We start from the raw sequence: 26921 nt of genomic DNA, 5'->3' as shown, positions 1-26921 counted from the left end.
CCCTTTCTCTTCCCGCCCCTTTCTCCAAAGGGGGAGGTCCTACGCTTGGGAACTCGGAGGGGGCGGAGCTTCTGCGAAGCCCTCCCGTCTGATTGGTTCTCTGGGAACGTACAGCTGCCACGCTAAAAATAGCTTCCGCTCTCCGCATGCGCAGTTGGTAAGAATGAGCCCAGGGCAAGTGAGGGAAACGACGGCGGGAGTACTGCGCGTGCGCAAACCCAGGAGTGTGCTTTCCATGCACCTTCTACAGTGGTTCCTGTTACCCCAGAAACTGGCGGGTGGGAGACCACGTCTGCAGCCAGGTAAGCGTCCGTGGAGCAGCCAGCCGCCTGTACGGTTGCCTGCGATTGTCAAGGACTCTGAAGAGAGGACTGGGAGCTAGGACGCCTGACTTTCCCAGCTTGCGGTCCTGATTCATGCAACCAGTTGACCTGAGACAACGCTGGCGGTGAGGTGCAACTTGTCCAGACACTGAGCTAAGTTTTCTCTGCACCTGGTTTACCCTAAGCTGCTGGGGGTCTTTCCCGGGGCTCTTCAAGGACTGGTGTGGGGAGGGGAGGACAGCTCACCGCCTTGGAGAAAACGGGTCCACCGAGGCCCGAGAAGAAATGGAAAGAGCTTCATTTACTTGTCCAACAGAGCTCTATAGAGCTCTTAGCACGCAGCAGGTGCTGTTCCAAGCTGGCACATAGTAGGTGTCAGCATGGCTCTTGCCAGGCCTTTCAAGGACGACAGAGAATCTGTGCCCCTTCCTGGAGGCCCCACCATTTCATTCTCTCTGTTCAGTTCACTTTTTTTTAATATGTATTTATTTTTGAGGGAGCATGAGCAGGGGAAGGGCAGAGAGAGAGGGAGAGAGAGGATCCGAAGCTGGCTCCGAGAGCCGTTAGCAGAGAGCTGTGAGATCAGGACCTGAACCGAGGTCAAATCCTTAAGCGACTGAGCCACCCAGGCACCCCTGTTGAGTTCACATTCTTAAGACTAGTTAACCTTTAAGGCCAGCTCTTAGATTTCCCTCCAGGGTTCCTGGGTACAAAGTGAAAGAACTTTGCTAGCCCTATCATGTAGCTATGGCTGAAAAGCCAGGATGCACCGTGAAATGTTATTGGCAGGAATGACAGATCTTCGAGGCATTCCATGTCATCTGAGCTTCCTAACAATTCTGTCTCAAAGAGTAAAAATTCAGTCTGTGTCCAAAACCCCACCTGTATATGATAGATTTCAAGCTTAAATAAACTTAATCCACACCAGCCCCATTGTGTTAATCCATCTGTGCTCATGTAATACCTCACTAAAATCAAAATCAAACTAATTCTAAGCACATGGCTCTGACTTCAGTGATATTTCAAGCCCACCAAAAAAAAAAGTTTTATCACTAATTTCAGTTGGTCATAATTGAACATAATTTCAGTTGTCTGTTATTTGAGACATTGTAGAATCTTTTTTAACGTTTATTTATTTTTGAGAGACACAGAGAGACAGAGAATGAGCAGGGGAGGAACAGAGAGAGAGGGAGACACAGAATCCGAAGCAGGCTCCAGGCTCTGAGCTGTCAGCACAGAGCCCGACGTGGGGCTCGAACCCACGAACCGCGAGCTCATGACCTGAGCCGAAGTCAGTTGCTTAACTGACTGAGCCACCCAGGTGTCCCAAGACATTGTAGAATCTTTTACACTCAGAAGAACTGAGAAGTGTGAATTACTGAGACATCTCCAGGCAGACCGAGTTGTATTTCCTTACAAGAAAAAATATTAACCCCAAAATTGAGTACTGGTGATTAGTTCCTAACCATGCAAGAGGCAGGAGAGGATCACTTATGGCTGCAAAATCCAATGGGTTCTGTTCAGTTTGAGGATGTAGGTTTTTGGGTTTTTTTCATTTTGGGCTGTGTGGTTTTAGGTAACTTTTTATCTATTAATGTCCTAATAAGCCAGTGTATTCAGGAGCTACTATTCTGGTTAACCAAGTTTTCTTGTTTTTGTTTTTGTTTTTTGTCGTTTTTTTTGTTGTTGTTGTTTTAATATTTATTTTTGAGAGAGATAGACAGAGTGTGAGCAGGGGAGGGGCAGAGAGAGAAGGAAATACAGAATCCAAAGCAGGCTCCAGGCTCTGAGCTGTCAGCACAGAGCCTGACCGAGGGCTCAAACTCAGGAATGACGAGATCATGACCTAAGCTGAAGTCAGATGCCTAACTGACTGAGCCACCCAGACCCCTGTTTTTGTTTTTTTAATGTTTATTTATTTTTGAGAGAGAGAGAGACAGAGTGTGATCAGGGAGGGACAGAGAGAGAGGGAGACACAGAATCTGAAGCAGGCTCCAGGCTCTGAGCTATCAGTACAGAGCCCAATGCGGGGCTCAAACTCACGAACCATGAGACCATGACCTGAGCCGAAGTCAGACGCTTAAGCAACTGAGCCACTCAGGCGGCCCTAAAAAAGTAGTTTTTAAAACCCATAGACATTATTTCTGAATGTAGAAAACAGAAGTAGAGGCTTCAGAAATTCCAGTAAATGTATAATAACTTCATGTAATCTAAACCTACCACCCATCCTGGAGATTTTGCACTATTTGTGTGCAAGCTGACACCACTATTTTATGCCCTTTATGATGGTATGATTACTATAGGACTTTATCATAACAAATTGCTCAAGTATCTCTTTGACCTTGAAGGCTTCACACTGACAGCTTTTGAGCGGAGATCTTTTTTTTTTTTTTTTTTTTTTTTTTTGAGCAGAGACCTTTCACGTTGGTGTGGATAAGACCAGGCTGTGCAGTCATAATGGCTGATAATAGCTTACAGCATTTGGTTTCTGTTAACCCTAGGGTTGCTACTCTTTATTATGTCCAAACTGTTTGTCATTTGCGGGGGGGGGGGGGGGGGGGGGGCAGTTCTCTACAGCAAAAAATATATATATATGAGGAACATTAAAACTTTATAGTTTAATTATTAAACATGAAATCGTCGGATATATATTTAAGTTTTTTCAGGGCACCCGGGTAGCTCATGAGTGATAGAGTGGTAGATCGTGAGCATCCGACTCTTGATTTCAGCTAGGGTCATGATCCCAGGGTTGTGGGATCGAGCCCCACATCGGGCTCCGCACTGAGTACGGAGACAGCTTGGGATTCTCTCCCTCTGCCCCTTTCCCCTGCTCGCATGCTCTCTCTCTCTCAAATTAAAAAAAAAATTTTTTTAATATAAATTTTTTCATCTTTCTTGTCCTTCACGGTTTTTCTTCCTATATGAGATAATCCCTAACGATCCTCATGTTTAAACCAGGACTTGCTTGGATGCAGGTGGTTTATCTTTCAATGTGAGCCTGCTGGGAAGTCACACTGTATTCGTGGCATCATAATTATATCCTGGCACCTGATTTCATAGACCACAATTATGACCTCACCAAATAGCATGTCTTTGGTAACCTCATGGTTTTCAAGTACTTCTTAAATTGGACCGTACCAACTGAAATAATTTGCAGGTCACTGTTCTAGATGCCTTTTCACTCTGAGCCTGGCTGGCTCAGTTGGAAGAGCACGTCACTCTTGGGATCTTGGGGTCATGAGTTTGAGCCCCATGTTGCGGGTAGAGATGACTTAATTTAAAAAAAAAAAAAATTTTTTTTTAAAGCCTACGAAACAATCAGTTTGCAGGTTAGGTTTGTGGGATAAGACCATAATTTATATGGTGTGTTAGTCAGAGGCTCTTTAGCTTTATAGTTTAGGGATCTGAAGTACTCCTAAGTGCTCAATGTTTGTGGAGATTTGTCCTTTTTTTTTTTTTTTCTCATTGTAGGTGGTATCACTTCCACTTTACAGATGATGAAATATGACCAAAGTTGCACAGTGAGCAAATCATGAAGCCAAGACAGTGACTATAGGCAGTGTGGCCTTTCAGGGACAAAAAAATTAAAGGAAGAGTCAAGAAGAGAAAGTTGAGGACAATGAGCTAACACTTTTAAGGAACTGGAGAAAGAACATCTAGAGATGTTATGAAAGGTGAAGGGAAAAGGGATAAAAAGAAAGCTGTCGAAATGATAAGTTTAGTTTAAAAATGGAATACCTGGGGCTCCTGGGTAACTCAGTCAGTTGAGCGTCTGACTTCAGCTCAGGTCATGATCTCACGGTTCATGAGTTCAAGCCCCGCGTCGGGCTTGCTGCTGTCGGCAGGGAGCCTGCTTCAGATCCTCTGTCCCCCTCTCTCTACCTCTCCCCCACTTGCACTCTTTCAAAAACAAACAAAACATTAAAAATAATTAATAATAATAATAATGGGATACCTAATGTTCTTCCAAGATAAGTCTTCCTGAATTAATCCCTTTTTTTCTTTATTTGTGTCAAATATGATAATATACTTGAAAGTACCTTGAAAGCATCTAAGTCCTAAACGAATACAAGGTATCAATCATGATAATGGAGGCGTTGAGAATTTAAGAACATGTAGAGTGTTATTACTGCTGCTTTTTTATGTGTTTCTGCCTTATTTTAACAGTTGGGGGCACCTGGGTGGCTCAGTCGGTTAAGCGTCCGTCTCTTGATTTCGGCTCAGGTCACGATCTCACAGGTTTGTGAATTCGAGTCCCACAATGAGTCCCACATCAAGCCTGCTTGGGATTCCGTCTCTCCCCCTCTCTGTCTGCTCCTCCCCTGCTCATTCTCTCTCCCTCTCAAAATAAATAAACTTAAAAAATTATAATTAAACCGCAGGTGATAAAATTATAAAGTTCCTGTTAGATGCCATAAATAGAGGAAAAATCACAGCACTGCACACAAATAGGACAGGTATCATTCTCTGTGGATTCAGAGTTTTCTGTTAAAAAAAAAAACCAGAATGGGATGTTAGTGTCATGTGAATTGAAAGCTTTTCTCTTTATCTCCTTCATGAGTTGTCTCTTGAGCTCTGTTACGTGGAGACCAGACCTGGCGCAGTCCCCAGCTGGGCATTTCCTGCTCAATCTATTATGCTTGTCTTATTTGAGAAATAATCCTCTGCCAGCACTTCCTGTGAGTGAAAGGCGCCTTATCTTCAGGGCAAACCCCCAAGCCCAGGAAAGGACTTGGTCTGTTTCAGGCCTGAGCCGCGGCCCCGTCGTTCCTTTCCAGGAGGTGCTCTAGCCCCTGCAAGGACTTCAGACACGCAGAACAGAGGGACAAGTTAGTTGGAGCCCATGGGAAACGGCTGCTTTTTTTTTAACTCCCATTTTCCAGGGCGCACTGAAACATACTAGGCAACATGGATTATGATTAAGCATTTCTCAGAAAGTCATTCTCTCACTTAGCTTCTGGTGCCATCAGCTGGCCATTTTGTCCTTTTCAAGCTTCACCACCACACATCCGCCTGTTCCAGCAGTCACCGTTTCTGGTCCCTCAGGATCGATCAGGTCGTTGTTTCGCGACTTGTCACTTTCAGTCCTGTTACGGAGAGGGAAACAGGACCGTGACCAAGAAGGTTGTCGGCACTCCAGAATTCTGGCCTCAACTTCTTGAATATTACAAACATGAGAAACACCAGTTTCTAGAAGCATCTGTCCCAACAGATGAAAGAACTTGCTCGTTCCTGTGTCCTAGTACAGTGCTTCTCAGACTTTGGGAGTGTGACTCTGAATCACCTGTGGATCTTCATAAAATGCAGGTTCTCAGCTCGGAAGTCTGGGGTAGGGCGTGAGAGTCTCCATTGCTAACAAGCTCCCAAGTGGTTATGTTGCTACCGCTCTGCGGACCATAATGAGGAGAAAGATTCTGGAGCTACGCTGATAGGGTAGATTTTGAAGACTTCATATTAATAATAAGGTGTGCATAATTTTTATATTGATTACATGTTGAAATGATATTTTGGCCATACCAGGTTAATATAGTAAGTAAAGTATATTAAATGTGTATCTTTCAAATATGTCAACATTCATTTCATCAGTTTCTTATTACTGTTTTAAGTTTATTTTTATTACTTTTTTATAAATGTTTTTAAATATTTATTTTTGAGAGAGAGCACGAGTGGGGAAGGGGCAGAGAGAGGGAGACACAGAATCCAAAGCAGGCTCCAGACTCAGCTTTTGGCACAGAGCCTGACGCAAGGCTCGAACCCACGAACCGCGATATCATGACCTGAGCCTAAGTCGGACGCTCAACCGACTGAGCTACCCAGGCACCCCAGTTTTGTTTTGTTTTGTTTCATTAAGATTTTATTTTTAAGTGCTCTCTGCACCCAATTTGGGGCTTAAACTTCCAACCCCAAGATCAAGAGTGACATTTTGCACCGACTGAGCCAGCCAGGTGCCCCTTTTTACTGTTTTTGAGGTGATTACTAGAAAATTTAGAATTTCACACGTGGCCTACATTATGTTCAGGTCGGACAACGCTGTTCTAGAACACATTATTGGCGTTCTTTTTTCGGATGACCCCATTTCTCAGTCCCCTGGTTACCATTTCACATTCCCTATTAGCTCAAATCCATATGCGTTCAGTTCTTTCTGTGAGTGTTTTCTGTTCCCACCATTACTGTCCTTCACACCTTCCTCATCGCCATCTTTTCCATCGTCATCCCAGGACCCCATCCAGTATTTAGACGCTCCCAAGAGCCACCACCCAGGCAGCACCTTTGCTCAGAGCTTTTGGCCATGACTCTCGCAGTGGGGTTCCTGGAGGCAAGAGCCTCACCAGGGAGCTGGTTAGGAATACAGAGTCTCAGGCGCCACCCCAGGCCTAATGAAGCAGGATCCTGGTTTGCAGGATTCCCGGGGATTTGTCTCTCTCAAGAGCTTTACCGGTTGCCTTTCCTAAAGCACCCTGTTCCCATTGAGCTCCACATCTGTTCTTTCATTTGGCTTTGATGAAGTCTCTCCGAGGTTGAGACAATATGAAAGTTGTGGCTAAGAGAAAATAGTTTCTCTCTCTGTCTCTCAGAAGAATAAACAGTGAATTTGGGGCAAATGGCATCCGGAAGGGGAGTCCAGAGATTGAAATCCTATGACTTCCTGCAAATGGATTCAGATACCCTTATCTGTCTTGGAGGCACAACGGGAAAGGCATCAGCGTCCCCTTTGCCCGTCTCAGGAGCATTAATGCTGCCGGCGAAGCGAGCCTCGCCTTGCTGCATCTGCTTTACGTCTGACTGTTGGCCGCAGTCACGGGCCACATCCCAGAGCGGACCACACCACCCCTGCAGCTAGACGTCTTCCTGGGTTTGGGTTGGCCACGGAGGCCTGAGGCGGGAATGTGTGGCGGCTGGGTCCAGGTTAGGAAAGGAGGCACCTAACAGAATGCAGATTCCAAGTCCCAGTAATGAGCACGCCAAGGGACTCGGGCACAGTGACCAAGAACCACCGCTCTCTGTGGCATCTTCTCCATTCCGGGCTACAGCACGTGTCAGATTTCGGGAAATCTTAATTTCTCATTTATGCAACAGGCCCCCTGGGCTCCCTGAGACCCATGCCCGGCACACAGGAGGTGTTGGAAACATTCATTGAACAAATGAACATTCCCTTTTGTAAAGTCCTAACTCCCGTTATCTCTGACCTGACCAAGTGGGAAGGGACTGGGACAGCGAGAGAGGCTTTAAGCCCAACTGCATCAGCCGGGGTGGAGAGCCAGCCCTGAATGGAGGCGCACGCTCACAGAAAGGAACTGGGGCAAGCTGTCATGACTCCTGGTTTCCCTCTGCCAGCACTTGTTACCATTTGTCCTTTTCTCTTTTTTAATGTCACAATGAGCTCTAATTGAAGATGCTTGTATTGTTCCCCCAAAGACTTTGGGTTGCTCTGCAGGTATCACAAAAACTGAAACCCAATCCGTATTCTTCTCTGGTCTTTGGGGAAGCGGAACCACGGGTGAGTTTGTCATTTTGAGCAGTCGTTGGCGTAGAGCCAAAGCTCCAGGAGATACTAAAAGTATTTAAAATCGTCCGATTGGCTGTTGGAATTAGCTGTTAAACAAAGCAGCCAGTAACTGAACACCGGGGGCCTTCGTGAACTGCAGTTGGGTGGGAGACCTTCTAGCGTGTGTGTCGGCTCTGAACTAGGACAGAAAGGTAGAGATTGGAAACACAGCAGGCCGGGGACAGAGCAGCTGATAAACACACTCTCCTCTCCGCCCTTTGTCTGGGAGTTTTGCCTTGTCTCCGACTCTCTTCCTCTCTTTGTCCCTGCACTCAATTCCAAGGCTGCCCTGGCCGGTCAGATTTACCAACCAGCGGAAGAGAAACCCCAAGGGAGGCCCTGGGCTTGAGTTCCACAACAAATCTGATCCAGGGACTAGATGCTGTCTGGTACACAAAGGGATCTTGTTCTGTGGATTGAAAGCAGAAATAAGGGAAAGGGGAATTTTGGGCATCGACTCAGTCTCATTCACTTCACTCGGTTACAGGGGAGCGGATTCTTTGTTGCGGCGATTTCAGAAAAGCGCCTGAGTTTATGGGTTTATCGTTTCTCTGCTCCTGAGCGGACTTTGGAGAGACCTGACACACGATAAACAAACCCGGTTGTTGTTTTTAAGTGGCACCTGCACACTCTGTTTCAAAATCTAGCCCCTCGCAGCCACAGAGCATCTTGCCAATGCCACACTAATCCTCGCCCCCAGGGACTGACCTACACGCTGAATGGCGTACTTTTCAGAAAGAAGTTACGAGTTTAGGGGTGCCTGGGTGGCCCGCTCAGTTAAGCATCCAGTTTCGGCTCAGGTCATGATCTCCCGGTTTGTGGGTCCGAGCCCCACGTCGGGCGCCATGCTGACAGCTCAGAGCCTGGAGCCTGCTTCGGATTCTCTCTCTCTCTCTCTCTCTCTCTCTCTCTCTCTCTGTCTCTGTCACTCTACCCCTCCCCCGCTCGTGCTGTCTCTCTCTCTCTCTCTCTCAAAAATAAAACACTTGTTTAAAGAAAAGAAAGGAAGGAAGGAAGAAGTTACGAGTTTAGACTACAATGTCAGTCATAGAATTGAAAATTAGCATTGGCATAAGGCTTGAAAAGCAGATTTCATTGTTTTTATTTTCCATAGAGGGAGAGAGATGAACACCTTACTGTCACTCTAGAGATGGCCAGTGTCATCTCAGGGCCGGCTGAAAGGACTACTCAGATAGATACACGTAAAATGACAGAAGTGCACGTAGTTACAAGGCAGCAATACCCAGCAGCATGTGTCTGCATTGAGCTTCCACAAAGCTAGTTGGAGACCAGCGTGGGCTCAGTGGAAGTCAGCAGCCAGACCTGACATCCCACGACAACAAAGGTGAGCCAAGAGCAAACCTGTGGGAAGTATTTGGTGCAGGTTAAGCTACTTGTGGCTTAGGCACACGCCACTTCCTACCTATGTTGGAGACCGGGGGCCATCGGGTGGAATTTACAGGGTCTCAAACGGTAAAAGCAGCTATTTAGAGTCTGAAAGGAAGCAGCAGTTGTTAAAAAGGGCCGCACATCCCTTTTTAGCGCCCGCGCCCTCTCGGATCAAGAAGCGTCAAGCAAGGGAGCAGCACACTCATAGTTCCCATAATCCACCTGAGTGACAGGAGTTTTGCTACAAATTGGTCTCAAAACAGATCTTTCCGGGATATATATTTTTTTCTCTGATCTTTATGCTTGTGCAGGATGGGTGGAGAAGGGCTTATTCACCCATTTTCCAGATAAGACGGGCCCCCGTTGTGACTTGTCCCTGTCTGCATGGCGAGGTTACCGATCTTTGAAAGGAGCTAACACCTTTCAGCTCGCTCTGCCCACCTCCCCTGGAAGCAAAGGCCCGCGGGACCACCATGTTCTGGGAGCTCCTGTCCATACTGTTACCTGTCAGCTGAGACACTTCAGCCTTCTGCTATGTCGGGAGCAGCTATTTAAATCCAGTGGTTCGATACTGCTTACTTGGAGTGCCTGGGTGTCTCAGTCAGTTGAGCGTCCGACTTCGGCCCAGGTCGTGATCTCACGGTTTGTGGGTTCGAGCCCCGCGTCGGGCTCTGTGCTGACGGCTCAGATCCTGGAGCCTGTTTCAGACTGTGTCTCCCTCTCTCTCCCTGCCCCTCCCCTGCTCCCACTCTCTGTCTCTCTCTCAAAAATAAATAAGCGTTAAAAAAAAATTGTCTAAATAAATACTGCTTTCTTTTTTTAGCATCTTCTGACTAGACTCCAAGCTCCATGAAGACAGAGGCTCGCTCTTTTCCGCCTCGCACCACTCACTACACCCCGTGTGGCATTTTGAACCTAACAGGCACCTTACTAAAAATCCGCTGATTTGATGGTTCCAGTAAGGAGCGCCACTTGGATCACGTTATTGGCAGTGCGTCTGAGGGAACAGATGTTCCTATTCAAATCCATGAAACTGGAAACATTAAAAAACAACAATCATGACATTGATTGATAGTGATATTTACCGTGTCAGACTGTGTAAGCTCAGCTATAAAATAGACTCGCATACTGTCGTTCTTTACATTTTCATTTCAAAGATTCTCAAACGTTGAAATAACGTCGCTTGACTCAGATCCTAATTCCCGCTTGATGCCCTGTATAATATTTCCTTAGCGAAATACGGCCCTCTTCTGTTGTGTGTCACACACTCAAAACCTCTCCTCCCTGAGAAAACGGCACCTCTGGGTGCTTCGAAGATATTTTCAGTCCATCGTAAGAAAACATGTATCCGCTGGCAGGGAGCGCGCTGCTAAGACCACGGGAGATCAACGCAAGGCTCCACGCTCTCTTTGCCAGTTTCCTAAATCTTGGTGACGGGTGGGGGGCCGTCGTCTGAACTGGTTTCTAAAAGGTCGTCCTAGATCCCGAAGTGTCCTCTTGGGAGCAAGCGCGTCTTCCTGAAAGGCTGTCTTTCTTCCTCCAACTCAGGTCCTCAACAAGCAGAGCTCCTCTCCATGGGTACCTCGGGTTTCTTTCGTTGGCCCGCACCGCTGGCCAGAATGTGCACGGCGCCGTGGGGACTCGGGCTTCGGGGGACGCCAGCGCTGTTAGCCCCGGGAGCGGCAGTCACCGCGGTCCAGATGGCAGGCAGGAGGGACCGCCCCGCTCTGCTGCCTCCCCTGGATGAGAGTGACCTTGAAGAGCAGTTCGTGAAAGGGCACGGTCCGGGGGGCCAGGCAACCAACAAAACCAGCAACTGTGTGGTGCTGAAGCACATCCCCTCGGGCATCGTCGTCAAGGTAGAGGAGGAAGCCCGCTGGGGGTCCCTGGGTTTCGGGGGGCTTGAGTGATGGCGGTGGTCGGCTGAGGTGCGTTCTCCTCGCGGCCCGGTTCGGTTGGCGCTGCAGATCCCGCCTCCGGCCCTGAGGCAGAGCCTCAGAAGCTTCCTTCCGGGGGCCCGTGGCGCCAGGGGACACCTGCGGGCCTGGCATCCGGCAGGCAGCGCGGTTCTCGCAGAGCCGTGGGGTGTTCGCAGTTCGGCAGAAGCCGCGGGCTCCGGTCCCGAGCAGCACGCTGGCCTGGGGTGTCTGCCCGCCGTCCCGGCCCTCAGCGACCTGGCCGTGTCCCTCCATCCCCTCTTGGGTAAATGTCAGTGACACCCGCCCTTCTGAGTGTGAGGTAACAGGGGCGAAGCCTCTCTAGCCCTCGGAGTAAACACGCGACGGCTGGCTGCCTGGAGGAGTCTTCCCTTTTTGTATCAAAACCAATCTCCGATCAGAGCATCACCAGCTCTCAGCATGGTTCGAAGCCCCCGGAAATACGGAAATGCTTTTTCCCCGTTTTCCTGGTTTGTAAGTAGTGGCCCCGCTGCCTCAGTGGAACTGGCAGTCCCTTCTGAGTGGCCCGAAGGCCCGAGGGGCGGCCCGGGCAGAGGAACAGAGGAGATGGCGAAGCCGCTGTTCCGTGTGCCGGCGGTACTAACCGCAGCGACGTCCGTCACGCCCACACGTGGTAGGCGCCGTGCAATGAGGCGCACAGTCTTTGTCCTCATGAGCCCTCCTGCCTTACCTTTTCCACAGTACAAGTGCGGAATCAGGCACAGAGAGGTTAAGTAACTTGCCCAAGATCCCACAGCCACAGGCAGCAACCGAGAGCAAGCCCACAGTCTGGCTCGAACAACTGTTTTTTCACTGCCAAGTTTTTGAGCCAAGAGCCTATCAACTAAAAACCTCACTCGCTTTTCTTTTTTTCTCAATCGCTTTTTTCCTCCTTGAGAAACGGTGTCATTCATGAGCAACAAATAAAATTCTGAAACCTGACACGGTTTTTGTTTAACTATTTTATAACCTCACTGCAGATTCGCCTTTAGTAGTATGCTTTGACTCTGATTTCACAGGCTTTATCAGATAGCTTTGCAAGGTGCTCACCCTTCCTAACTCAGGTATGACATAATCACTGTTACGGTTGACTAATAATAAAGATGCTATCTCCCTCCTTGAGACAGAAGTTTACATTTATAAATTTTTCTAAGTTAGTTTATTTTGAGAGAGAGAGAGAACACGAGGAAAGAGAGGGAGAGAGAGAATCCCAGATTCCACACATCAGTGCAGAGCTCAACGCGGGGCTCAAATTCACAAACCACAAGATCGTGACCTGAGCTGAAGTCAGACATTTAACTGACTGAGCTGCCCGGGCGCCCCCAGAATTTTACATTTATAAATGGTGCAGAGTGTTTGTTCCCTGGCCACAAGCTAGACATAGCAATTGATATTTTCAAAACTATTTGGGGACGTTATGTTACTGCTGTCATTGCTTCCGAACAAAGCAACGCTCTTAATTACAAATAATCACAGAAAAAGCCACATCATACGTATGCTGGAGGGTGGGGCAGGGCGAGGGCGGAGCAGAGCAGAGGCAGGAGGGCAATATGGTCTTTGTTGTGTCCAGAATGAACTTTTTCACGGTGTGAATTACTGTCTCTTGCAGTGCCATCAGACAAGATCAGTCGATCAGAACAGAAAGCTAGCCCGGATAATCCTACAAGAGAAAGTGGATATTTTCTACAACGGCGAAAACAGTCTTGTCTACAAAGAAAAACGGGAGGCAGAGAAGAAAAAGCAAGAGAGGAAAAAAAGAGCAAAGGAAACTCTAGAAAAAAAGAAACTCCTGAAAGAACTGTGGGAATCAAGTAAAAACGTCCACTGAGAAAGAATTAGAAATGCTTTTTTGTTTGTTTGTTTTGTTTTCAAGTAATCTCTACACCCAGTGTGGGGCTTGAACTCGACCCTGAGATCAAGAGTCGCACGCTCCACTGACTGAGCCGGCCAGGCACCCCTGAAAGAACAGCAGATTCTGACTAAAGAACCTGCCAGATGCTTCCAGGGAATAATGGTGGGAAGTTCTATTCCACCTCAAGCATTACTATAGTGTTTCTGTATTTTTAACTGACTTCAAATTTTAAATCAAAAATTTTTTAATGGCAGACTAAACTGGTGGATAGAGATACACTTTTTTTTTAAGTTTTATTATTTTGAGAGAGAGAGCAGGGGAGGGGCAGAGAGAGAAGGAGAGAATCCTAAGCAAGGCTCCACACTTACCACAGAGTCCAATGCGGGCCTTGAACTCACAAAGCATGAGATCATGACTTGAACTGAAATGGAGAGTCCAACGCTCAACCAAAGGAGCCACCTAGATGCCCCTAAATGCGTTTTTTTGTGTGTTTTTTTTTAAGTGTAGGGGCGCTTGGGTGACTCGGTTGGTTAAGCATCCAACTTCGGCTCAGGTCGTGATCTCGCGGTTTGTGGATTTGAGCCCTGCGTCAGGCTCTGTACTGACAGCTCGGAGCCTGGAGCTGCTTCGGATTCTATGTCTCCCTCTCTCTCTGCTCCTACCCCACTCACGCTCTGACTCTGTCTCTCTCTCTCTCAAAAATAAACAAATATTAAAAAAAAAAAAAAAGTTTATTCATTTGGGGTACCTGAGTGGCTAAGTCGGTTGAGCATCTGACTCTTGGTTTCAGCTCAGGTCATGATCTCACAGTTCGTGGGTTTGAGCCCTACGTCAGGTTCTGTGCTGACAGTGCGGAGCCTGCTTTGGGACTCTCTCTCTCCCTCTCTCTCTGCCCCTCCCCCCCACTCTCTTTCAAAGTAAATAAACTTTAAAAAATACTATTATTAAAAAATAAAAGTGTATTCATTTATTTAGAGAGAGGGCACGTGTGCAAGTAGGGGAGGGGGAGAGAGAGAATCCCAAGTAGGCTTTTTGCTGTCAACGAGGCACCCAACACGGGGCTCAAATTCTTGAAACGCGAGATCATGACCTAAGCCAAAGTCAGACGCTCAACTGGCTGAGCCACCCAGGCGCCCTAGAGATGCACATTTTGAGAATAAAACTATAAAGAGACACACAGAAGTCATTACTATAAAAGGACAGCAGCTACTTTTTGTGGGGAGGAAGGGGGTCGCCACGAGGTGACACTCAGAGGGGTGTCGGATGGCTGGCGGTAGTTAGAAGGATGTCACCATATCTTTTTAAGCTACACATTTGTGTATCTTGTTTTATTATCAAAAAAGAAAACATTAATAAGGAAGGTCCATTTTTGGGGCAGGGGGGAACTGTGGAATTGAGCCAAACGTTAATGGCATTTAGTGCCACCGTTCATCCACTGGGAGGTCATGGCTAGGTGATACTTGACATCCCTTAGCTTAACGTCAGGCTAAGAGAATGAGAGAAAACCACGTGGAGAAAGATGTACACATCAGTAAGTTACTTGCCCGTTTACCCCATTAACTTAATAGACTGTATGTTGCCAGATATCCTCTCTGATGTCAAAATACACACAATGGGGGCACCTGGCTGGCTTAGTCAGTAGAGCACGCAATGCTTGATCTACAGGGTTGTGAGTTCGAGCTCCACGTGGGGTTTAGAGCTTAAAAAGAAAAAAAAAAAAAAATACACCCGACATTCCCTAGGAGTTGACTTCTAAGTAGATTTACGAAATGAAGGCCCAGAACCTGATTTGTTTGCGAATTTGTGCAACACCGATCACTCAAGCTGCATTTGACCCTACAACTGTTTGGGGTTTTTAGGCATGAGTAGTAGCTTGGCTTGTCAGAGCACATCTGGAGTTCACGTGTAACACAAGTAGGGGGAAGAAGCCATGAGGCGAGAAGGCCCATGTCGCGGTCTGCAGTCAAAACCAGACCATTCCGCAGGCACAGACAGCACGCCTAGTGCACGGATCCAAATAAATTTACCTTTAAGGCAGCCAGGTGGGGCTCTTCTCACCTTGGAGTGACCTGCTTTGGAAGTTCAAGCGGCATCCAGGGCCCTTCCCCGTTCAGAAGGCGGCCAGGTACCTGCAATGGCACACGACAAGCCGGTAATGGTGGGAAGGGAAATGGGGAGCCGTAGACAGGAGAGACAGAGGCTTCAGTCTGTCTCCTTTCTTGTACCTTCCAGGACTTGCCGTCACATGCACAAGAGAGGTAGATAAGCCCGCTCCCTAGAACCTGTTCTTGGCGGCCTTTAGAACGGACATGGCTGGGACCTTGCCTTATGCCTGCAAAACTGCCCCCGTCCCTCATTTGTCTGTCTCCCCCTCACCCCAGTGAATCCTCATTACACGGGATTAGTGCCTACGGAACGTAGTAAAAATTACCGCAAAATTCCTTCGGAAGGCACTGCTGGAGACCACCAGATTCTCAACACATCCGGTGCGACCTGGTTTTCCCCAGCACAGAGCAGGCCATTCTTCGGCGAGCACCAGAGCAAGCTAGCTTGCGTTTAGCGGCTGCATTATATGAAAACCAGATTCCTTTTTTTTTTTTTTTAAGGTTTTATTTTTTTGAGAGAGACAGGGTGTGAGCAAGGGAGGGGCAGAGAGACAGGGAGACACAGAATGCGAAGCAGGCTCCTCCAGGCTCTGAGCTGTCAGCACAGAGCCCGACGTGGGGCTCAAACTCAAAGAGATCATGACCTGAGCTGAAGCTGGATGCTCAACCGACTGAGCCACCCAGGAAACAGAAAACAGATTCCTTTATTTAGCACCCCGGAAATGCTCACAGGATCATCAGAGAATGGCCTCATCGCGAGCGAGGCAGTGGGCAGAGTCAGTAACACCGGTTCCACTGATGTCTTGTGTTCATCCCCGGCATGCGTTTAACTCAGCTGCAGTGAAGATGCGCTGTGATGCTACTTTTGACCCCTACCTTCTGACTTAAGCAAACACATTCCTTCCTCGGCCCGTGGTGTTAACAGCATCGTCACACAAAATGTTTCTGGGCCAAGTGGAAAAACACCGTGACAGGTATCTGCCACTCTCACTGAGATGTTTTTTAAGATAGCACTTAAGAATTCAAGGAACCCACACCTTCACACAAATTGTTAATGAAAATAAGCTTTATTACATCAAGTAATAAATACATACAAAGATGCAAACAGTTTTAATCATTTTCTTCCAGATGTTTGGATCAACTTACACGAAAGGCAGAACTGAAATCCACACACAGTCTTAGTAGGAATATTTTCGGGGGTTCTTGTTAGGTTTGGTAGGTTGCTCTTTCTTCTGTATTTATAACTTGTGCATTTTTAAATTTGACCTCAAAGCACTAATAGTCATGCAGGCAAATGCTTAAGCACAAAAGAAGTTACATTAAGCAGAATCCACACCGTGTGGCAAACGTATGCACTAGAAACAAAACCCTGGAGTTGTTGTATTAGCTTATGAAAAGGAACGAAGAACAATCTGGGTAACATAACGGTATTCAAAAGGGAAGATAAAAGGGAGACACTGGTATCTTTGCTGTGAGATAGGTATCTTTTCCGTGCATCTTCTAAATCAATGCTTAAAAAAAAAAGAAAAAAAAAACCTGGGTAATTCCTAACTATTTAAAATGTAAATCCTAATCAACGGCAAAATATTTCTCAATCTTAGAGCCTCATAAACCATGGCAGGGACACGGGAAGGAGAAACTGAACTGTTACCATTTTGAAAACAAGAGTTTCATCTGAACGTGGGAGTTGAGCTATAACTTCTCTTCTTGGAAGAAGACGGAAAACCTTCCACGCAAACAGGCAGCTAGGATCTGGCATTCCGCTCCGTTTCAGCCAAGCACTCTCGAACCAGTCCTCTGGCATGAATGATGCCTGGGAGAGAAGCAGAGGCTGAGAATCATGCGGCAGGACCCATTCCAGAAGAGAGGGCCCTTCACAACCCAGCTGAAACACCCTCACCCTGGAAGGGAACTGGGGCCCTGCATCCAAGCCACCCCAGGATTCCCGCGGTTTGGAAAGGCGCTAGCATCCCATCCCCTCCTGGAAGGCCTTCTCTCCTGGCCAAACTCCTCTTCCTGGCTCCCTGACAATCCCTTCCTGCACACAAGGGGGCAACCAGCAAGCTCTCTTCATGTCATACCGTCAGATGACTGGAGTAAACGTGTCCCCCGCTTTCACTAAACCTGACCCACTTTGGAGAGTCTGTGACTTCAAATCCTTATTTTTCTCTGGCTTCTTCACATTCTAAACTCTAGAAGGGACTTGTCCAATGTCCAGCCTGCACAGTTAGAACGCAAGACTGCTCATTTTTGTTCAACCTTGGTCCACCGTGACGTCCGCCCGCCGGGGTGCCTAGTGCGCATCTTCTGCCCTATTACGCCCCTGTGCATCTCCTCTCTCTCTGCTCTGGTGGTTATGGTTTGGTTGTTGGGGTTTGTTCGGTTTAGCCTTTACTGAACTCCGTGAGATACTGATCTCATTTTAACAGACGCCAAGAATCTATTCCTCCTGAGAGACGACTGCCGGAGGGTGCTGTGAATGACGTCCCCCAAGTCACGTAGGCGTCCCACGTGTCACAAATCTTATCTCTGAGCTTCAGAAGACCTTCTCTTGGAAAGGGCCAGACGGTAAATATCTCCCGACTTTGCAGGCCACACGGTCTCTGTCACAACTACTCAACTCTGCCACTGTATCGATAGAGAAAGCAGCCATTATACAAGCAATGAGTGTGGCCATATTCCAATAAACCTTTATTTATGGACGCCGAAGTGGGAATTTCAGATACTTTTCACGTGTCACAAAATCATTTTTCACCATTAGAAACTAAAAACCATTCTTGGCCTATTGGCTACAGTTTGCTGACCGATCACCAGTGCTCCTGACTCCCTCGCACCTTTTATGACCCTTCTTCAACCTCGTTATGACATAAACTTGGCTAGCCAATGGTGCTCACACGTGCTCACGCAAGACATGCCCTGGAGGGGTCACCAGGCTTATCTGTATGTTGACTTGAACCAACAGGTTTTTTGGGTGACTGCAGATCGCCTGTTCGACTCTGGCGTCCAGCATCTTCCCAGGGATTTCCACTCAGGGAACCAGCACGCCGGGTGCCAGGACTGTTTTGCTTCTCCTGACTCCAAATAGCAGCCCAGATGCAGAGCGATGCCCACCTCACCCCCAGCTTAGGTCAGGTCAATCCCACCACCCCCCAAGTCCTCTCCAGGTCCAGCCTCTTACCGCCAGCTCCCCTTCCGCACGCTGGTGCCCGTTCACCAGTCGGCCGGTCCCTCCACAAAGGCTTCATCAAGGGCGGTGAAGCCCACCACTGTGGGCAGGCGTCCGTCCTCAGCCGGCCGTGCCCATCGCTGCCGAGTCACCGCCCCCACGGCAGCCCCTCCTCATGCCCCACACTTATAACCACAGAACGTTCCTCTCATTTCTCTCCGAACTTGCCTCTCCAACCTTCTTCAGAAACCCCACATCCCTTCTGAAATTAAATCCGCACCTAGGCCACTGCTGCTCTGAACTGCCACCTTCTAAAACAGAAACCCTCTTCTCCCCTCCGCCCGACTCACGTAGCGAGGGGACAACCTATCTCACCTGCTCGGGCAGTCACATCTTCACGGGAGTCACTTGTTTTCTGTGACCTCATGCTCCCGCCTTCCCTCCCTCCCTCTTCAGTCACAGAAGAATTTCGCAGTGTTGTCGCGCTCTCGTCTGCCCAGACCAGGACGGACCCATGCGCCCCACTGGGCTCTGCTCCAAAGATCTGACAGCAGAGGGCAGCACAGGACCCGGGACCTCATGACTCCTGGTCACCAGCTCCCCCAGAGGAGGGAGACCCGTGCGTCTGACCTCCTACAGCTCCCGGGACCGGTGCCAGCCAACATTAGACAAAGCTGCAGGATCTGGGCTATAAAGATTCCTTGTTTAGGGGTGCCTGGGATTAGTATTATGTACAGATTTTCTAACAAGAAGTCTCTGACGTCATCTAGCAGTTCTCAACCTGCTTTGAAACTCAGAGACATGTAACTTAAATCCAGACACTCCTGAACCTGTGTAAGCAATTATCCTGTACAAACAAGTAACCAACATGGAAACACAGGGGCAGTTATGTTAAGGATACCTGTATACCTGTTTTAGGGAGAGAATCAGTAACAAAATTTGATGCCTTCGCTAGTATTAATAACAGCATACTTGGAACATACTTTACATTTAAATGGGATTTAAACAGATTGAAAGCTGGGGGTGGGAGGACCTGGGTGACTCAATCTATTAAGTGATTCTTTTTTTTTTTTAAATGTTTGTTTGTTTTTGAGAGAGAGGGGAGTAGAGCAGAGGGGCAGAGAGAGGGGAACAGAGGACCCAAAGTGGGCTCTGAGCAGAGAGCCCGATGCAGAGCTTGAACTCCCAAACCGTGAGATCATGACCAGACGCTTAACCAACTGAGCCACCTTTAAAAAATTTTTTTAATTTGGGGCGCCTGGGTGGCTCAGTTGGTTGAACGACCGACTTCGGCTCAGGTCATGATCTCACGGTTCAGGAGTTCGAGCCCCGCTCAGGCTCTGTGCTGACAGCTCAGAGCCTGGAGCCTGCTTCGGATTCTGTGTCTCCCTCTCTCTCTGTTCCTCCCCCATTCACCCTCTGTCTCTCAAAAATAAATAAACATTCAAAAAAAAAAAAAAAAAAGATTCCTCGTTTAAAGCACGAGGACCCTCCCCCGAGGCGCGCCAGGCCTTCCCATCAGATCCCAAGGATGGTCTACATCCCACACACCCGCCCCCCCCCAACTGCCCCTGCCTGCTGTCAACATATCAGATTAACAAACTGGGAGCCCAGGGAGCCCCTGGGGCGTAGGGGACTCTCCTCCCAGAAAATCTTTCACAGCAGTTAGCACCCAGCAGGGAGGTCCAGGGAGTCGGGGACCCACGACTTACCTCGTTTTAGTCTCTCCATGGCGCTCTTACTCCCCGCATAGGTGGGTCTGATCTCTTTCCCCAGCTCCTCGATGATGGCCAGCAGCTCAGCATATTTGCTTTGGGGCACCTGGCTGTTCCCAGTTCCCTGAAATGAGAAGGAGAAGTTTAGCTGGACCGAACCCTAACCTGACCCCAAGGCCACGGTCAGGACCCCACCACAGGCCAGCCGCAGCGAGAGCAGGGCAGGGAGAGGCCGACCCAGAGGGTCCAGCCTGAGGGACGACCACAGACCAGACTGCCGGGCCTCTCTGCTGTCCTCCTACACTCGAGGAAACCACTAGCGGCCTCCAGAAAACTTTTATCATCTCAAATGAGGAAAAGGAGAACTGGTTTTCTCGGCAAGAAAGGGTCTACCGGGAATTTCCCGGGACCCAGGTGGACACGCCAGAACATCCTAGGGGATGACAGTCCAGAGCAAGTGCATGAGACGGGGGCCACACCTCGGGGTCAGCAGGGCTACACATAACTACCAAAGACCATTTGGACAGAATCCAGAATGTGTTTCAGTTCACCTATCCTCTGCCACCCCCCCCCCACCCCCGTCAGGGCCCACCCCACAAAACCCTTTTCTCCAGATCCCACCCACCGCCCCAGCAAGCACCACAAGGAGTGAGGAGGGGGTCCCCACGAGTCTCCCCCGCCACAAGGCCCTCGCCTGCTCCTCCCTCCTCCTCCGCTGCCTCTGCCTCCTGGCCTCCAGGGCCTTCCTCCTGTCCTTGCCCAGCTCCTCAGCGCCCTCCACACGCTGCCACCACTCCTTCCTGCGGTGGCGCCACACCCGCTTCTGCTCCTGGGACAGCACGGCCTGGTGGGGCATGACCGGCCACGAGCCCGTCCCAGGGGCGGCCTCCACGGCGACCTCAGAACGCAGACACGTTCCGGCAGAGAACCCTACCGCGGCCACGGCCTGGCCAGGTCCCTCCACGAGCAACAACAGGCAGTGAGGCCAGTGCCAGCATCGACCCCACTCAATGGCGAGGAACCGCATCTCCGCGAGGTCACCAAGCAGGGGTCAGTCTTGGAAGTGGCAGAATCAGGTGGAAACCCAAATGGCCTGGCTCAGGGGCCACCAGCCCCCGCTGAAGTGCATTGGGCTCCAGGAGGATATCGGCCCTGTCCTCTATCTTTGCTGGGGCCGTGACCTTGTGGGGAGTGAGGGGCCACAGGGTCGCCTCCCCTCTGTCCAGGCTCGGATCCAGAGCCCAGGTCAGGCTTACTTACTTCCCCAAGAACCAGGATCAGAGACCCCCGCCCAGGGATACACATGGGTGGTGGCGCCAATGGAACAGCGGCGCTCAGGGCTTCCAGCCTTTCCTTGGGCTCCCCCATCCCCCATCTCTCGGTGCCCCCATGAACCGCCCCGCCGCCCCCCATCTCTCGGTGCCCCGTGAACCGCCCCACCCCGCCGCTCCTCCGCTGACACACCCAGCCAGGAAGCTCAGACGACTGCTCCCTTACATCATTTTTACTCCTTCATCGGTCCCACCAGCTCCCCCGCCCTGGACGGTGGGAAGCATGTCCCCTCAGTGGCCAGGCCAGAAGCCCTCCTGCCAGGCGTCCCCCCACTGCCATACCTGAGTGTAGCCTAAAGACGGTGGCCCGTAGTCGCTCAGCAGCTGGCGGTACTGCGAGGACGTCGCCATACTGGTGGAGGGCGGGTGCACGTTCCCAGCTGTGGGGGGAGGGGAGGAGAGGAGAGTTCGGGAATCGTGGAGTCGTACCCAAAGCAAAGACTCTGGGTCTTGCAACAGTCCCCCTCCCCAGGACCCAGGCCACCAACAGTGGTCTTTTGTCTTCGTAGGACCGGCCAGAGACCCCGCTCCCGTCCTCTGGTTTGGCGATGGCCAACGCAGCCCAGATGAATGGCGGAAGGCAGCTAACAGCTCACTGCTCCTCGTACTCGCCACCAGGGCAGACGTCGCTCATCGACCGCAGAACAACCTCCCATCCGTGCAGTCAGGCTCAGTGGCCAAGATGAAACCCGCTGCCATTCTCAGCCTAATCCTCGCTAGTCCCTTTTCCCTGGGTCCTGCTCCCCAGAGGTCGATGACCTAGAGCCACATCACTGCCGCAAGAGCGCACCTGCTCCTGAGGCTGGTCCACATCGGGCTAAAGCTTCCCGCGTGCCCAAATCTCCGCTGGACGCATGGTAAGGAAGACAGAAGGAGGGTTTAGAGGATCTGAGATGCGACCCTGGCTGGGGCCGGGTTCGACGGACACCGAGTCAGGACTCCGGAGTTTATCACAGCCTCTCTGTGTGTCCTCAGAAGCCTCTCGCTCTCGCTGAGCCCCCGTGGCTCCCTCCCCAAAGTGGGGACAGGACTCCTGACAGTCTGATTCTACGCCCCGGATGGCTCACATCCAAAGAGGGGAGGGAGAGGGCCCCACTTATGGACTGCAACACTCGGAGACACCGTCCCTCATCTGTGAGGGACCACGTGGGGACAGGACCCAGCTAAGAATGGAGTCTCCTGGATGGGGGGTGGGGAGTCATCAGCAGGGAATTTTCCAGCTCCGGCTCAGTAACTGGCAGCATGCAGACCCATAATGGCGTCCAAGTGGCCATTAGCGGGTAGAGGATGTCCTGCAGAATTACAAACAGCGGTAACCATGGAGAATTTACCTAGCCCTCCTCGGCAGCCGCCCGCCTGCCTCCACGCCCAGTCGAGGAGCAGCTCCCCCTCTGCCTGCCGCCCCCAGAGCCGAACGGTCTCTCGCGCACACGGCGGACTACGCAGACTTGGCCCCGGGGATGGACAGCTGGTGCCAGGCTGGCCAAACCGACCAGCTGCTCATCTGGTGTGAGCAGGGGAGGGAAGGGGAGGAAGGAAGCTCAGGGGCGCAGGCTGATGGAGTGGAAGGGGCCCGAGGGGGGCCCTGGAGCCCCTCAGGGTAGAGAGACAAATGGTCCAGAGAGGGGAGGTGTTCCCTTGAGCCACACGGCACAGAGGAGGCTAGCCCCCTGACACCCGTCCCTCCCTCCAGGAGCCGGGGACAGCTCTGGACCCAAGATGTCTTTCTCGCTCTCAGGCCTGCCCTGGATTTCACCACCTCCTCACACCCCGGGACCCAGGTTTAGGCTCAAATGTGGGATGCCCAGTCGGGAAACACGGATTCTGCCACCTCTAAGCTGCTAAGTGGGCACATCACTGGGCCACTCCTAGCCTCAGTCGCCATGCCTCTGGAGTGGGGATGATAATACACCTGTGCTACAGGCATGCAGCGCTCAGGACGGGGGTGCACCACCAGCACGTCCGTGACCTCCATCCAAGGCAACCGCGATGTGCAGGGGCCAGAGCACAGGAAATGGGGCCGGGTGGGTGCCCCCCAAGCACCCTCACCACGTCAGCCAAACCCCAACTTCCTGAACCCTCTGACGTGGGCAGTGAGTGTGGTCTTTGCAGCCCCGTACCCGGGTTCCAGTCCTGACCACTACAAGACATCGCCCCTCTCTGGAAGGCCAGAGTGCTAAATGCCAGGGCCCACAGGGTTATGTATCACCACACAGCACCTCAAGTGTCTAGAAGATTCCATTCCCTGGCAGGAGGTGAGGGGACTCAGGTGTGCACCCTCTGCACCACCCTTTGCCCTCACCTCTTGTTGCTCCTGTCTCCCTCCCTGGCCCATCCTCTCTCCGGCTGACAAGGGCCCGGACCAGGAACCGGTCTGGCTGTGCCACTCCTGGCTGCGTGACCTTGGACTAGGGCCTTCGCTCTCTGGGCCTCAGTTTCTCCATCTGTTTGAGGCAATGGTTCCCAATAGAATGTCTAAAGGCTCTAGATCCCACTCTTCCACGGGGCTAGGGTTAAGTCTCGGGGGGCTAAGGGAGAAGGAGGAGAAATCGCCCAGTTGGGGCTGGGGGGTGGGAAGGTCGGACAACTGCTCTGGGCTTGCCTCTCCCATCATCAGGTGACGCGGTACATGACCCCGATTCTGTGCCAATGCCAGTCCCTTACTCGGTGTTGAAGGCGGGGGGCGGCGGGGGGGGGGGGGGGACTTCTGTGGTCCTGGAGAGAGTTGGCAGAAGGGCCCTGAGTTCGACTCCTGCAGAGGCAGGGAGGGCCGGTGCATCGGGCTGCAGGAGGCCAGGGAGAAAACCAGACTGGGCGTGAGCACGGCTGTCTCTGAGCATCACAGACAATGCGCGCAGTGTGCGGGGACCAGGGAGGGCCCGGAGCCGAGGGAGGGACTGGCAGAGGCCAGCAGCTCCTGGGGCCAGGCGCAGCTCCCCGCCCCCACGCCAGACAAAGAGCAGCCTGGGCCTGGGGAGCTGGCGGCCTTCCCGCCACTTGGGGCGCCTGGGGAGGGGGGAGGATGTGCTCTCCGGCGGGGAGGCGGGGGCTTTGTCTAACTCCGCCACTGCCACCACCGGCCAGGCCGCGGCTTGGCAACCCGCGAGGAGGCAGGGCTGGAGGGCGTGAGGGATGATGACAAGGAAGCCGGAGGAGCGGCGGCGGAGAGTCCATCTTGGATGCAAATGGCAGGGGGAGATTGGGGCTTTCTAAAGGGTCCATGGGGAAGGGCGCAGCCCGCCCCGAAAACACCAGATTATCTGGGGACCTCAGCAGTCCTCCTGGAATTCACCATAGAAGAAAACCTGTGCACAGGTGCCGGCCAGCCCAGAACAGGGCTTCAGGGGTCCTGAGTGGGTGCCCCTGTCACTTGACCCCAACCCCCAAAAGTCCCCGTTTAAGGCACCTGCCTCAACTATACTAGGGCAGGCCTGAGTTTTCCAGCGTGTCCAGGCTGGCAGCAAGACGTTCCAGGCAGCCCACCCCAGAGACAGACGCGGGAGTCCGGGAAAAATCCTACCTGGGCCACAAAGCCTGTCTTTGTAAGGTCTGCAGACCCCAGTGGTGGTGAGAACATTTGGGAAAATAGTGGCTGTTTGCTCTTGGGACTCAGTAACCAAACGTAATCAATTCAACTATGCCCCCAACCGAACCCTGAAATCTTAACCCTTTCCAACCCCCCAATCAGTGTCCCGTAAGTTAAAACACATATACATATATATATATGGCTTTTCTGGGTTCCTCTTCAGATTTTTGGAGTGATGGAGTCATCGTTTGGAGACAAGGCCCAAAACTTGCAGCCAACTGCCAACGTGGCATTTCTGACCAGCAAGGCCAATCCCCTCCCCCACAAGGCCTCTGCCCCCTCCCCCCTCCAGCGCGCCTGCTTTTTTGGAAGTCTATTTCCAACCAAGCGTCTAAAGGAGAAAGACCCAGGCACCGGGAAAAAGCCGGTCACACCCTAACTCACAATTTTCTTCCCTCCCACCCCGGGTCTCCCTTGATCCCTGGGGCAAGCCCCTGGGCACAGCCTAAAGCTCCTGACAACTTCTGGAGGAGTTTCCTGGGATCACCCAGGTCCAGCCCCCGAGGAAGAGAGAGGATGCCCCAGCCCATTCCCTGGCTTCCGCAGAAGGGGCCTTCCAAGCCCAGACTTGGGGGCTCCGAGATGCGGGGTCTGCGCTGAAACGCCGCTCCCACCCACCGCCCGCAGGCACTCGGGAACCCCCAATCTCCCAACTTCTGTCACTCCGCGCACGCCTGAGAGGACCTCCGGCGTGCCGCGTTCCGGGTACCCCTGCTCCGGCGCGCCCGGCCGAGCCCCCCTCCGCCCCCTGACGATCGAGTCCCCTGCACCGCCGGTGACCCCAGCGGCCCCGCGCCCTAAGGGGCGCCTGCACCTGGCACGCGGGTCGCCCCCGCCCGGCCCACGCGTGGCTGGGCCTTGCCCTCGTGCACCCCTGCAGCCCGGGCCCCCGGACCCCCAGCCCGGGCCCGCGCCCCCGCTCCGCAAGGGCGGCCCGGGCCCCGGGCCCCGGGCCCCGCGCCCCGCGCCCCGCTCCCGGCGTGGCCCGGCCGCTCCCGACTCCCGCCGGCAGGGGCCCTCGCCGAGCCGCCCAAAAGCCGGAGGAAAAAGGAGCAGAGAAAAGCCTCCCCCGCCCTCGCCCGCCGCGCTCCCCGCGATCCCTCGGCCGCCGGCGTGGGGGGGACCCGCGGCGGCCGCCCGCGCCCGCGCCCCCGGCCCCGACCCGGCCGATTCCCGCCGCGGCGCGGGGCGCCCCCGCGAACTTTGGCGGCTCGGGCGCCGGAATCATGGCGGCGGCGGCCGCGCTGCCCCGGGCCGGGACCCGGTGCCCGGCGCCCCCGGCCACCGCGGGCCCCCGGGAGCCGGGGCCGGGGCCGGGCGCGCCGGCCCCCAACTTGGCGGCACTTGGGGCGCGGCGCGCGCGGCCCGCGGGGCGCACTCACTCACCGGCGTTGAGGGAGGCGGCGGGCATGTGCGCGGCCAAGTTCGGTTTGTAAGACATCCCCCCGAGCGGCGGGGCGCGCCGGGGCGCCGCGGGGCCAGGCCCGCGAGGGCGGCGGCGGCGGCGGCGGCGGCGGCGGTGGCGAGGCCGGGCGGCGGCGAGGCGGGCCCGGCGTCCGAGCGCCCGTCCGTGCGCCCGCCGAGCTCCCGCGCACTTTTTGTTGTTGACGGCTCGGGCCGCACCGGCAAATATGGCCGTCCCTCACCCTGACACCCGCTGCAGTATATCACCCATACATCGGGCGGGCGGGCGCAGGGGCGGCCGCAAACTTTGAGCGGAGCCAGCGGGGCCGGCCCGGGCCGGGAGGGGGCGGCCCGGCGCGCCGCGGCCCGGCGTCAGGGGGCGGCTCCGCCCGCGGCCGCGCCCCGCGCCTCCGGCCGCGCTCGGCGCCCGCAACTTGGCAAAGTTTGGGGGGCTGGGTCCCGGCGGCGCCCGAGGCCCGCGTGGGCCCCTTTCTTCTTCGAGGCTCTCCTTGTGCCTGGATATTCGCTATTTTACTGCTTCATTTCTTTCTTTCTTCCTTTCTTTCT

The 26921-nt window shown here is 52.4% G+C and overlaps 2 protein-coding genes across 4 annotated transcripts; one reads left to right on the top strand and one right to left on the bottom strand.

Moving 5' to 3' along the window:
* The first annotated feature begins 173 nt into the window (after nucleotides 1-173).
* MTRFR (mitochondrial translation release factor in rescue) lies at nucleotides 174-13988 on the top strand. 3 transcript variants are annotated; one of them, XM_086681554.1, is made up of 4 exons: nucleotides 206-302; nucleotides 8984-9214; nucleotides 10807-11117; nucleotides 12805-13988. In XM_086681554.1, the coding sequence occupies exons 3-4, from the start codon at nucleotides 10833-10835 to the stop codon at nucleotides 13021-13023; spliced, it is 504 nt and encodes a 167-aa protein (XP_086537680.1). In that variant the 5' UTR covers nucleotides 206-302; nucleotides 8984-9214; nucleotides 10807-10832; the 3' UTR covers nucleotides 13024-13988. The 3 variants fall into 3 exon arrangements, with proteins under 3 accessions (XP_025789309.2, XP_086537680.1, XP_086537681.1); XM_086681555.1 differs by lacking the exon at nucleotides 206-302 and adding an exon at nucleotides 7828-8021; XM_025933524.2 differs by lacking the exon at nucleotides 8984-9214 and having other exon boundaries at nucleotides 174-302.
* Nucleotides 13989-16200: 2212 nt separating this feature from the next.
* Nucleotides 16201-26481, bottom strand: CDK2AP1 (cyclin dependent kinase 2 associated protein 1). The gene is made up of 4 exons (XM_086681556.1): nucleotides 26337-26481; nucleotides 21647-21744; nucleotides 20031-20157; nucleotides 16201-16965 (listed from the first exon to the last, which is right to left on the bottom strand). The coding sequence occupies exons 1-4, from the start codon at nucleotides 26389-26391 to the stop codon at nucleotides 16898-16900; spliced, it is 348 nt and encodes a 115-aa protein (XP_086537682.1). The 5' UTR covers nucleotides 26392-26481; the 3' UTR covers nucleotides 16201-16897.
* Between the last annotated feature and the right edge of the window lie 440 nt (nucleotides 26482-26921).

Source organism: Puma concolor, chromosome D3 (genome assembly GCF_028749965.1).
Source record: "Puma concolor isolate L17-30 chromosome D3, mPumCon1.1.hap2, whole genome shotgun sequence".
NCBI classification, from domain to species: Eukaryota; Metazoa; Chordata; class Mammalia; order Carnivora; family Felidae; genus Puma; species Puma concolor.
This window is presented reverse-complemented; position numbering and strand designations above follow the sequence as displayed.